Source organism: Sturnus vulgaris, chromosome 3, assembly GCF_052056855.1.
Source record: "Sturnus vulgaris isolate bStuVul1 chromosome 3, bStuVul1.hap1, whole genome shotgun sequence".
NCBI classification, from domain to species: domain Eukaryota; kingdom Metazoa; phylum Chordata; class Aves; order Passeriformes; family Sturnidae; genus Sturnus; species Sturnus vulgaris.
In genome coordinates, this window is record NC_142245.1 from 15093120 (window position 1) to 15106572 (window position 13453).

A 13453-nucleotide genomic window follows, 5' to 3' on the forward strand; every position below is an offset into this window, starting at 1 on the left:
TTCAGGGAAAGTGGTATCTTCAGAATTGATGTTTAGAAACAAGAACATCAGGAAGACTGTCCCTGGGGTTTAAGGTGCCTCTTGCAGTGCTCAGCCCAATGAGTGCAGATCACAGGTGGTGGTGGTGGTGATGATGTTCAATGACAAGTTCTCCTACAGAACTCATCCCAAAGCTAAGTAAGCTATTTGTAAATATTTATCATAATTTATTAGAGCAATTTTTATGCCTGAATGGTATTAAAACTTACAGAGCTATTTTCCCTGTACCTTCACTGATGTCTGTACTTGTTTCTCAGCACTGCGAATTAACCTTCTTGTGAATTCATCTCCCTGGGCAAATCCCAGATAGTGACATTTCTCTTTCCCTTGTCTTTTTCCTGTCACACACATCCAAAGACACTTGCTTGTGACACCTACAAAGGTACAGCTGTGTCAGCCTCCTCCAGGATCTGTGCACCACTTCTGACAAGTCCAGCCTGGAGCAGTGCTCACACTCTCTCTTGGAATTTTATGTTTGGGGATGGACAGAGGGAACTTGGCTTGTCAACAGCTTTGCTGCTATGGGAACCTGTATTAGAGCAGTTTTATGCCAGTATTTAGTCCAGCCTGGCTAGGTCTGCTCTTCACCTTCTCTGTACTCCATGACAGACATGAAACAGCTAAGGAATTGGGGAATCTAGGCCATGGTTTGCAAAAGGTATATTAAGTGGTGAAATTCATTAGTAATAAGGAGCTATTTTTCCACACAATGTGACCATGAATCAGCCCTGTGAAAATACTGGCCTACTTCTTTAAAATAAGCATGGAAAAAAATGGACATTCTGTCAGAAAAAGGAACTCTTCACTGAACATCATTTTGATGTGCTGGGTAAGGTATTTAATAACTAGCTTAGAAACTTACCTGACCTGTATGCAGTGTAGTCTGGGAGTGCTGATCCTTTCCTCCAAATTAGCTTTACATCAGCAGATTTCAGACTTCTTGCTCTGCAGTGGTCCTTGATGACAGAGAGAACTCAAAGGCAGTTGTGGGGCTTGCTTTTTCGCCACCTTTCTGACATAAGCAAGTCCCTTCTTGTTTCCAAGATTACAGAACGCTGGCATGCACACTTCCTGAGGGCTTTCTGTCCAGCCCATCTCTTGGGCTCTGCCCCTTCTCCCATGGTTTATCTCCATGGTACAAAGCCAGCTGCTTTCAAGCAGCATTCCACCCTTGTCACACAGGGCTTTGCAGCAGGGCTGGCATTAATGTACCTAAGACAGCTGAAACAGGAATCCTTCTTACCACTACTCGAATCGTGCACATTGAAGCAAAGCACACGGAATAAAATCACTCAAGCTGTTCTGTTTCTCTTTCATGATATTGTTGGTTTAGCTCTGAGATTGGCCTTCGTGATCCTCATGTTAGGTAATTGCACTTGCTTGTGGTAAAACCCCGCATCTGGTTAAGTGTAACTAAGGTGAGGGATTTTGTTAGCAGTTTAATGTACTCTGGTAAACTGTTTCAGTTTAGAAATCTTGTTGTTAGCCTCATCCAAATGTACTGAATGCTTTGGAAAGGCTCCTGCATTTACCAGTAATTAGGATGAATTTGGAAGAATTCCCTTTGGAGCCAATAATTGGCCTTGCACATTCTGAAAAGTGTGAAAATGATGCAGATGCTTAATCACATGATGTACTCTCTGACCTCCCATTTCAGACACTAACACATGTTTTCTTGTTGCTGTTTAAAGGTCAAATGGCTGGCGATCACACACGACTGGAATTCCACAACATAGAAACAGGAATAATAACAGAACGGCGCTACCTGTCTTCTGTGCCTTCTAATTTTATTGGGCATCTACAGAGTCTCACATTTAATGGCATGGCATACATTGACTTATGTAAAAATGGAGACATCGATTATTGTGAGCTAAATGCAAGATTCGGGTTCAGGAACATCATAGCAGACCCTGTAACCTTTAAAACAAAAGCAAGTTATGTTGCACTGGCCACGCTACAGGCGTACACATCTATGCACCTTTTTTTCCAGTTCAAAACCACCTCCCTGGATGGATTGATACTTTTTAACAGTGGCGATGGAAATGATTTCATTGTGGTTGAATTAGTAAAAGGGTATGTATGGATTAGCATAACGACAAAACCAGTCCATGTGTGTGCAGGAGGAATACATGGGAAAGTTTAGGATGCAGATCTCTTTTTTAACTGGATAGATGTGATCGATAAATGTTTCTTCATGTTGAACTTCATGTGCTTTATTGTGACTCTTTCTTTCAGATGAAGCTAGATGCCTGAAATGTATGAAAGTAAATAATAGGTGTAACTTCTCTCGTGTTTACCACAAAGAAGTGCTAGTTTATAGCCTCCCTCTTGTTCTCTCTCTACGTATGTATGCATGTCTTGATACATGGAGTGCTCGTTGCTTTCCAGAAACTTGGGACTGCTCCTCAACTCATCCAAACGAGTGGCAATTTCTCGGGATGACAGTTGCTTCCCCATCTGGCATTCATTGTTGTCTTCTGGTTTTGCCAGCTCTGCTGAGGACTACAAGCAAATAGAATATATTAGACATGTTAATTATTGCCCCCTTGCTATGTAAAGAAAAAGGAAACTTTTCCAATTTTTTCTTTTTTCCCAGGTATTTACACTATGTGTTTGACTTGGGAAATGGTGCCAACCTCATCAAGGGAAGTTCCAATAAACCTCTGAATGACAACCAGTGGCATAATGTCATGATATCAAGGGATACCAACAACTTACACACTGTAAAGATTGACACTAAAATTACAACACAGAGCACAGCAGGAGCCAGAAATTTGGATCTCAAAAGTAAGTACGGTTATTGTTATATTATCTCCAGTGAGAACCATTACAGAATAATAGACAGAATAAATTATGGATGTAAAGTACGATATAATTTTGTAATATTGTATGAAACCTTTTATTTTGTAATAATCAATATGATCACAGGAGATTACATCACCTTAACTGGACAATCCCAGTTTAGTAGTACTACTGCACAGATAGGTACAACTTTAAACATGTGAAGATCCCATGGGAATTAAAAAGAAAAAAACAAAAAAAAAAAAGAAAAACAGTTGGAAATTATAATAACACAAAGTGGCCCATATAAACCAAAATATAGTTGAGGGACTAAAGGAGGCCTACAATGCCTTTTGTAAAAAGTTTAACTTTTGCATTAACATAGGTTATATAAGTAGCATAAAATACTCATCTAAATATGTAATATATCATAATTTCAATAGTAGGTGGGGTAAACTTTGTTTTACAGCACTAAACCTTCATGTTACAAATCCAGCTAAATTCCAGTTTTTACAAATATATGTATATTTTAAAATAAGTGATAGTAATGAGTTTTATGGATGTGTTTCTGAAAAACTAATCTGCATCTGAGGAAAATATCTTTTTGAAAGGATGTATAGGTGTACTTTTAAAATAATGACTACCTAAGCAGACAAATGAATGTATGTTCTGGTCATGTAGAAAGGTATTGTGTATTTTACCATTCTTTAAAAAGGCTCTTGGCAGGAAAACTGAAATTTCATAACAGCCAAAGAAACGTGATATTTCAAAAGCCAGAATGTTCAAAGTAGATATTAATATTCCATCAAGAGCTTATTCCTTGCTGGATTTTCTTTTAACTGCCTCTGAGTCACAGATAATGAGCTGACCTTGGTAATTATGCTGGATTTTGTGATATTTTACATGTTTTCCTCACTTGGAAGTGCTATTAAGATTGTAAGAAAGACTATGAAAACAGTATCCTGATATGTCATAATCTTCAATAAGAGATTCTTTTCTTTAAAAACCTAGCATTTCTGATAAAGCTTTGTGGATGGCTCACACTCTATTCCTAAAGCAGCATTTGAAATTCGTGCCATGTTATTTCTTGGGTTTGCATTCTTTTAAACATTATCTATTTTTTATTGAAACGGTGTAATATTTCAACATTGTTTTTGATGCTGTATAAAAAGCATCCAGCTTGTTCCTTGACATTTTTAAGATGGCAAGTACTACTTATGCATATGTGTACGTCTTTAATATATGTGGCTCTTTTCCTATAGCTAAATCAGTCATCGGTAGGAAAAAAAAATTCTGTTGCGAGCCGATCATTAACACAGCCATTTTATTCGGCATATTTTTCAAACTGGTTGTGGTGGGACTTCGGTGTGTGGCCTTATTTAGGGAGAGGGGATCAGGTTCTCTCCGTGTGCTCGCTGAAGGCACTAGAGAGCGCTGTGATCCCGCCCAACAGCCCGGGCAAGGGGACAGCCTGCCAAACCCAGCATCCCTCCGTGAGCCGCGCCTTGGAAATGCTGCTTTCGCCTCACGCTTTTGAAGTAAAACTATCCATAGCTGCCGCGTTTTCTAACCTTGAATTCCTTTGGGGAAAAAAAAAAAAAAAAAAAAAAAAAAAAAGGAAATGAGGAGCATGTAAAATAAACATACTCAGATTTGTAACGAGTAAGGTGAATTGTGATAGATGATTTTCTGTAATTCACCAGGTAATGTGGATAGTGAAAGAATAAGAAGGCTGAAATGTTCAGTGCAGGAATGCATACCAAGCACCTCTCTAAAAATGGTGTAGCATACACAGGCCCTCAACCTCTGTCTTCTCATAATAGTATGCCTCATTTTCTTTTATTATTTTGAATATTATATTACATTTTGCTCAGCTTCCCTTAAATATGGCACAGTGTATATCATGATAATTTTGGCTGGATTTTGGAGGGGGTTCAAGCTGCTACTTTTTAGCCAGCAGGCTAAAAGGGAGAAAAAATTGCCTTTCATTACTGTTTTTCCTTCCTTAGTATTTAGTAGAAATTATCTACTGCTTCTTTTCTGCTTTACATCTGTGTTTCTTATAATGACATGCTTCTGTCATATTTCTGTTTCTGTTCACGAACACTCTATATTTTCCTGATATAGTTACAGTTAATTCATTGTCCCATACTATCTTATTCTTAGCAACAAAGCAAATGCAAAATCACACTTCCTGCTACTGGTATCAATAGTTCTGCTTAACCAGAGTCATCATTAGGTAAAATAGAAATGTGTGCAGATAATATGAAACCTGCAGCCATTCTGAGTAATTGGAGAGTTACCAGATTTCTGATTTTGAAATCCAAGCTGATCTTAGAAAAAAATGCACTATATGTTCTTTTTTGCAAATACACAGTGAATTCAGTGCAAAGATAAGACACAGATTGTGTTGTCAAGCCTGCACAGTATGGAAGTTGTCTGGGAGAGCAGACAGCTGCCATAAAATTATGGGAGAGAATTTTGCAATATATATTTCCTTTTGTGTGTAGGATTTGGCTATATAAAACAAAACGTTAATTATCACACACATCAGTTCCCTGCATAACCTCTGGTACAATTTCAGCAGCTACCTGTGGAAACATATATATTACATCCTGCAGCCTAATTATTGCTGTAATTAGATGGGTAAATTATAAATTGGAGACAAATAAATGAGTGAAAATAATTCTGTGTTTGGATTCCAAGAACTGTGTTATTTTTCCTCACAGGGAAAATTAGCAGAGTGTACTGAGGTGCAGTTCTAGCAGATAACCTGTAAAGATAAATGAGTCTGAACAGCAAAAGCACTGCAGCTCAAGCCTGCCAACAGTTACACAGCAAATTTTCTTTCATATATTTCATGAGCAGATTCCCTGTCCTGCTCTCAGGATAGCTCAGATGGTTGGCGTGGCTGCAATCCAAGGCCTGAAAGAATTGGGTTGAGGGGAATTCTTGTTTGTTGTACTTGATGCTGTGCTCTGACGTTCTGAGGGGTCTGAGTAGCCCCAAAGGGCACAGAAAAACAAGATAAAATGGAATTTGACTTCTTTGATGGAGTGACTACATTGGTGGACAAGGGAAAGATTACAGATGTAATTTATCTGTACTTCTGTAAAGCCTTTGACATGGTCACCCACAACATCCTTTTCCCCAAACTGGAGAGTGGTGGATTTAATGAGTGGATTTTTAGATGGATAAGAAAGTGATTGAACAGTTGTATCCATCAGTGATCAACAACTCAAAGTCTTGATGGACATCACTGACAAGTGGTGTCTCCCAGGGGTCCTTTGTTGGCACCAGTGTTATTAAATGCCTTTGTTAATGACATAGACAGAGGGATTGAGTGCACCCTCAGCATATTTGCTGATGACAGGGGGCTGAGTGGTGTGGTTGACACACCTCAGGACAGGATGCCATCCAGAGGGACCTGGACCAGACAGAGAAGGAGTTCACTGTGCTCTCATGGGGTTTAATAAGACCAAGGGCAGGTGCTGCACCTGAGATGGGGCAACCCCCTGTGTCAGCACAGGCTGGGGGATGAACAGACCGAGAGCAGCCCTGCCCAGAAGGGCCTGGGGGTGCTGGTGGCTGAGAGGCTGGGCATGACCTGGCCATGTGTGCTGGCAGCCCAGAGCCACACTGTGTCCTGGGCTGCATCAGGAGCACCGAGGGCAGCAGGGGAGCGAGGGGATTCTGCCCCTCTGATCTGTCCTGCTGAGACCCCACCTGGAATATTACATCCAGCTCCGGGCTCCCAGCACATGGGGGACAAGGACCTGTTGGAGCCAGCCCAGAGGAAGTCACCAAGATGATCCAAGGGATGGAACACCTCTGCTATGAGGAAAGGCTGAGAGGGCTGGATTGTTCAGTCTGGAAAGGAGAAGGCTTTGGGCTGACCTAATTTTGGCTTCCAGTCCCTGAAGGAAGCCTGGAAGAAAGCTGGAGAGAGACTTTTTTACAAAGGCCTGTAGTGACAGGATAAGGGGGAATGGCTTCAAACTGAAAGTGTAGATTTAGGTTAGATATTAGGAAGAAATTCTTCACTGTGAGGGTATTGAGGCACTGTCACAGGTTGCCCAGAGCAGTTGTGGATGCTCCATCCCCAGAAGTGTTTAAGGCCACATTGGAGGGAGCTGTGAGCAGCCTCATCCAGTGAAAGGTTTTGCTGGCCATGGCAAAAGAATTGGAACTGAATGATCTTTAAGGTCCCTTCCAACACAAACCATTTTGTTCCTTGTTCCTCTCTGTTGCAAAAGAAATGTTGCCTCCCTTTCTCAGACTTTTACAATGTTTATAATGTCTCTTCCTTCTCCACATTTTTTGTTCCGTGTGGTATGGGAAACCGTAGTTCTGTCAGAAATTATTTTATTTTATAAGTACTTGAAGATGCATGATCTGCTTCCGAGGAGGACATCCTCAAGCACACTTTATATCCACTTACCTACTAGGGTTTAATCTTCCTCTTGCTTCTTCTCTCCTACACATATAAGGCAGTATTTTAATCCCCAAAGCTTTCACATGCTTTTTTAAACAGCAGTCATAAAAAGCCCTGCAATAATCCAATCAGAATTCTCTTGGAAAACCCATCAGAAAATTAAAATATTTTAGCATTTTAATTGTTTATAAATGGAAATGAGAAGCTGAGATATTGTACTCTTACCAAAAGAAAAGGTAAAGACTGCTGCAGTTATTTTAGACTGAATAATAAGTAGTTTAAAACTTTTATATGAGTTAGTAGTTTCAGTACTTCAGTATCCAATCCAATTTTAAACTTTCCAGATCACAGAATGTATTTACAGATATGCTGCATCCCCTAAGATGATCTGCAGTTATCCTAATCTTGATATTGGGCTAACTATATATTTTTTAGAAAGAAGTCACCATTCTGGAAAAAAGTCCTGCACAGCTCAACATTTATGGGTTAACTTTTGCTGCCTGTGCATCATTTCATATGTCAAGACCTGCTTTTTTGAACTGACATTCATAATTTCAGCTTGTCTCACTGTCATCATCTTTCATGTGGCCTTCCCAAATGTCAGTTTTAGAGCCCATTGTAAGTCATATGTTATTCCCGTGCTGTTATATCACTGCATCCTCAAAAAATGCTATTCATATTAGAGCACACATCAGAGTCAGCCTACTTGGATTAAAATAACCTGTCTAGATCTCTTGTTGTCTGTTTTACTTTTATTTCTGTATCTCTTCACTGGCCCCCGGCTTCCTTTATGCTTTTGAGATAGGGCTGCTGTTTCTATCTATGTTTGCTTTTTCATTTGCTGTTTTGTCCAATACTGTGAAAACTGAAGTACCTGAAAGAAAAGTAGTTATATTAATTTTTTGGTATCACCTCAGTGGTTTTACGAATGCATCAAATAATGTGCATAAAGATTTGCTTGGCAATTAATTCATCCTTGTAAACTTTGAATGCAATTAACTAAATTATCAGTAGATTTACTAGCCTGGCATATTCATTGATGATTTGTAATAGTCCCTTAATCTATTGGTATTTCATTTGCCTGTCAAAGTAGGTTATTCATGCTGAGCTAAATTAGTCTTGATCATAACAAGGAATTCCTGTTTCAGCAGTGGAAATTGAAATTGTTTAAATTTCATGTAATATTTCTCTCTGTTGTTTTATATGGAGGCAGTTATTATTTTTGCCTCATTAAATGATTTTTCTCTACATTGCAAGGTCTCCATCAATAGCAGTGATCCTTTATATTTTTATTACTAGAGAAACAAAGCTTTAAAAACCACAGAAACATTGTACAAATGAGCAAGTATTAATGTTTAAATTTCTCAAATAATCATGCATGAGCTAAATGTAGTGACCTTGCCAGTGGGCTGTGAATTCTTCATGCAGAAAGAATGTTCTGTTCCAAATACAGAGTTCCAAATACTGTCAACAGCAAATAGATCTTCCCAGTGTGACCTATTGGAGTAGACAAAGGCAAATGCAGCTGTTGTCTTCCTGACAGTGTAGGAAAGCAGACTCTATACAGAGAAAAAACGAGGGACTTAAAACTGAGAACTCTTCTTTGGAGCTTCCTATGTAACAAAGTTTTAGGAGTAGATAACTATAGGTCATTGGACAACCTGCTCTAATAGGAATTTTTTTACTACTTTTCACATGCTGCTTCTAAACAGCAATGATGTCTACCAGGCTGTGAAAATAATTTTGATAGTACTAAGCCTTGAGAAATTGTATCCAAATTGCCAAAATTATAAGATAAGATAAAAATTGAAAATCTATTTCAGTAGTTCTAGATTAAATAAAGATATTCTAGGGCTTGCACTGTGAAGGCAATAACAATACAAGAGTCTGTCAAATCAGTAGATGATGAGAAGGGTTTTTGTTTTCTGCCTCTTCTCCCCTGTTCTTCTCAGTCTTTCATGCATATATGACTGGATAGATTTGCCTTCATTCCTACAGCTGTTTGACATGCAGGTTATTACTGCTGGTAATTGTGGAAAATCATTCAAGCCTTTCTGGAACACCAAGTAAAATTTATGTTAAGAATAATACAGGAAACATAGGTGCTCCTAAAACTTATCAAAACCTCTGTATGTTTAGTATAAATATGCATCCACTGCATGCTAACCCTCCCGCAGATACACAAAGTGAAGAAACAGGTCCTAAATTTGCTTTAAAATGTGCTGCTGTGAACCCTCATTAACCTTGGTATTTTAACTGAGCGGTCCTTTTTGCAAAAGGGCAGCTTCATGGAATATCCTCAGAGTCTGAACGTGATTGTCTTGATCAAAAATAGTATAATATAAAAATTAGTCTCTGCAAGCCTGCGTTCAAAATGAGAACATTTAGCATCTCAGCTGTTTGGTAGCTTTATGTGGAGCGCTAGCCAAAGGAAGAGTTTTGCAGATGATCTCTGAGGTCTAGCAGGTTGGAAAGAGGAATTCCTCACTATTTTAAAAGCAAGCTCTGCTAAGAGCATGTGTTGGCCGAAAAAGCAGAGAGTGAAAAAATTATAACAGGAGGAAGGGAGATCTGAATATACTACGCCATGCAGATGCCAGCTTCGTTAGACTTTGTCTATTTTTGAGATGTATGCGATCTCCAGAAGTGGTCAGAACAGGAAAGAAGTGAAGGACATTTGATGTGCTTGAATGCCTCACCTCTCCACCACAGCCATCCCCCTCACACAGAGTAATTGGCCTAGCATTGATTATGTGGGAGATGGATTGCCACGCACATTTATATGGCAATTAGATTTTATTATTTACCATTTAACATGCATCACCAACTTTCCTCACAGTCCATTGCACAAGCAGACTGCTTTGGTTTTACATCTGTTTAATCTTTTTCAATGCCAGTGCTCTCCATCTAGTCTTCAGTGGGGGTAAAAACAAGCAGAGAGAAATAGAGCGGCTGGGAATCTGAGGATTTTTATTGTTAGGAAAATGTTAAACGTTTTTGTGTAACTGTTTCTTGTGAGGAAAAGATTGGTTTTTGAGAACAGAATTGTTGGGGAAATGGTGGATTTTAACCTGGAGAAATCTTCAGATGTGAGCACTTACTTTTTGAATATCTCCTTTTGTCTGTTCAATACTTACCTCCTGAGGACGTTGTTGTGTTGTTGCTGTTTCTCACACACCAGCACTTCCTATGGCACAGCTTTACATGTGTGTGGAACATGGGCTCATTTGTGTAATCCTTGAGGAGCACTAAACTGAGTCAAAAATTGTAATAAGAATGAAATCTGAGCACCAAGAGGTGCATGCGGAAGTGGACAGCACATCTGGCAGAGCATAAGGAAAAGTTTCTTGGCAGAAAAATATTTGTGGAACTGTGGAAAGTCTTCAGTGTAGTTATGTAGTGTGATGGAATCAGGAGATTGGAGGTGGAGCAGCACCTGTATCCCCGCTGTGGACTGCCATGGAAATTACTGGCAAGTAAAAACTGTAAGATGCTGTTCCTGGTTGACCCATCAACTGTAAATTCTTTCTGGTATGTCTTAATTCTCCTTGCCTTTTTTTTTTTTTTTTTCTGTCAGTGTGGACTACGGGGCAGTGCTACAATGAAATTGTAAAAAAACCAGTCAAGTATCACTCAAGGGAAGAAATATTTTCAAAGTTCAATTCTCTTGACAAATAACTACAATATGTACTATGTGCCAATAAGGGTGCCTGAAGAAAGCCCACAGTGTCAGCATTTCAGTGCTGGTGATTTTTTTTCCCCCTAATACATTTAATGGGATATTCAGGCAAGATACTGAAAGCAGTGTAGAATTGGGGTGAAAAGATCAGTTTCTATATTCCTTCCCAAAAGAGTGACTTGCTAACCTAGAAAATTTTTTTTTTCTTTTTTGCCTGTAAATGTTTTGTCTTGCCTGGTTATCAGTATAGGGAATGTGAAAGATGAAAGCCACCACCTGTCACATCTTAGAACAGCCTCTTTCTTGCCTGAAGTATTTGAAACAACAGATAACTCAGCAGAGCTTGGACAAGTAAACTAGCCACCCTTTCCCTCCTTAGGTGAGAGAGGGTCTAAAAGTGATGGAATTCATCACTCCAATAGGAAAAATATTTGAAAATACTATTTTTCTTAAAAATAATTTTTAAAAATCACATCAAAACCAAAAGGCATCAACTACAAATCAATACTGCAGCTACAGAATGGACTCATTGGAGTGAGTAAATGGACATAAAACACTAAACTTACATTTTCATGTCTTCCTTCAAGTGCCCTTCCTTGCAAGTGGTAGACAAATTTCAGTCATGCTTTGCTCTAGCACCAAGCAGGCCTGTGAATGCACAGCAAAGTGCATATTCTCTGCTGCAAAAGGGGTTTGAAAAGCCATATGCTGGAGCGTATGTGCTGCAGAAGCTCTGTGAATGCAGCATTTAAGCCTTTGTCAACTGTTCTTCAGTTTATTACTGGGCTATGATCACAGCAGGCTTCATGGTTTATGAAAAAAAAAGAGCAGTTATGTCTCATCAATGTCTTTTTAAGGACCAAGCATTATTTTGATATGAAACAAAGAGCAAATGTTTACTCAGGATTGATGAAGGTGAGGAGAGACTCTAGAATGGCCATTCATCCACTATTCAGGCCCAGTTCCTTTTCTAAAGTGTGTGCTGAAATTTGAAAGGCAAGTCTGCACTGTGCTCTGCCTATTGCACAAAGCAAATGTGCAAAAAGTGGGTGATTTTGTACACTGGGGAGGTGAGAAGGTCATGAAGGTCATCAAGGCCAAGTAGGCTCCCATATTTCAGTGAATGTCGAAGACATCCAAATGCCTACCTGACATTTTCATTTGAGACAACAGCCCTTGATTTGCAACCAGGACACTGGCTGTTCTTTTAGTCAGAGCATATTCAGCTTGTGTAGAGTAATTTGTTTTCACAATTCAGTTGCCTTAAAAATACCATGAGTTGGGATTGTGTGGGTTGTCTTAGGATGGGTTCTACCATGTACTTTGTAGTGCACTTATTAAAATACTACAAAGCGATTTCTATTGATCTGGTAACAGCAGCTCATCTGTTTTAGGAGGGATTGGAATAAAGTGAACACTTTTTTCTTTCGAGATTAGACTTTCCCTATGGCATTTCTCAGTCTTTGCAGTCCTCCTTCGTCTTTGTCTGCCTGAGGGAAGAAGCTGTTTAATGCTTGATCACTTTGGAATAGCATATTTGGAGAAAAGTGTGCCTGACACCTTGGCTTCGCCACAGCCAGATGTTCCTTTGTATTTTCATGTGTTGTATAAAGGAATTGTGGAGATGCCTGCTGTGTTTTCAGAATCCACCACGGTATGCCAGGGCTATCCATCTCATTCCTGGGGAGTAACACCACTCCAGCACACCACAGAAGCACTCTCATTCCTAGCCATGGTAGTGATTTAGTACAACGTGACATTAGAAACATGACAAAGCAACTTGTTCCAAAATGAAAGAGAAGTTAGCAGAATAGCTGAAAGTACTTTTAAAACAAGCAACACAACAAGAGATTGGGGGAATGTGTGCTCTTGGAGAGAATGATGGATTTGAAGATGGTTTTGTCCAGGCATATAAAATATTCCAGAGATACTGTCTTTATGGATGATGAAAAAGTCAAACTACAATTCCTTCCACTATTGTATATCCTCCTTTTTTTTTTTTTTCAGTCATACATGGAACCATATTTGAATGAATAATTTTCATTTCTTGTCTGCAACAGTGTTCAAGAAATGAACACCAGATATGTACACAGATTTAGGGGGGTAAAAAAGTCTAACTATAGCCTGACTTAACTACTTGTTCTCTGTCACAAATCTCCCTGTACCAAACTGCTGCTGGTTTGGTTAAGTGGTCCAGGTGCACCAGTCACACCTGAGCAGTGTTCTTACATTGTTACCATCATAAACACAAGGAAAACAATTCCCTCTCTACTTATGTTTGAAGACAATGGTAGCTGTTAAATTGAGTTAATAGTTTTTGCCCACCAGCATATATCATGTAAGAATTCTCAGGAAGGGAGAAAAGGAGAAAAGTCTGTGAAGTGACCTGTCAGCAATGTCACTAGTGCCAGATAATAACTCTTAATAACTTCTGTTAGTTAGTCAGAAAATAGAACAACATCTTCAATCTTTTACATTTCTTTGGTTTAGCATTTGCAATGTTCTCATTTTGAAGAAAT

General features: G+C 39.1%; 1 protein-coding gene across 22 annotated transcripts in view; it reads left to right on the forward strand.

Moving 5' to 3' along the window:
• The window catches only part of NRXN1 (neurexin 1), a 671565-nt gene that overhangs the window by 312571 nt on the left and 345541 nt on the right, over positions 1-13453 (forward strand). For all 22 annotated transcript variants that reach the window (XM_088161001.1, XM_088161002.1, XM_088161013.1 and 19 more), the window contains 2 exons: positions 1731-2112; positions 2636-2826. In XM_088161001.1, the coding sequence (XP_088017127.1) occupies positions 1731-2112; positions 2636-2826 (573 nt within the window). The remainder of the gene's footprint in view (positions 1-1730; positions 2113-2635; positions 2827-13453) is intronic.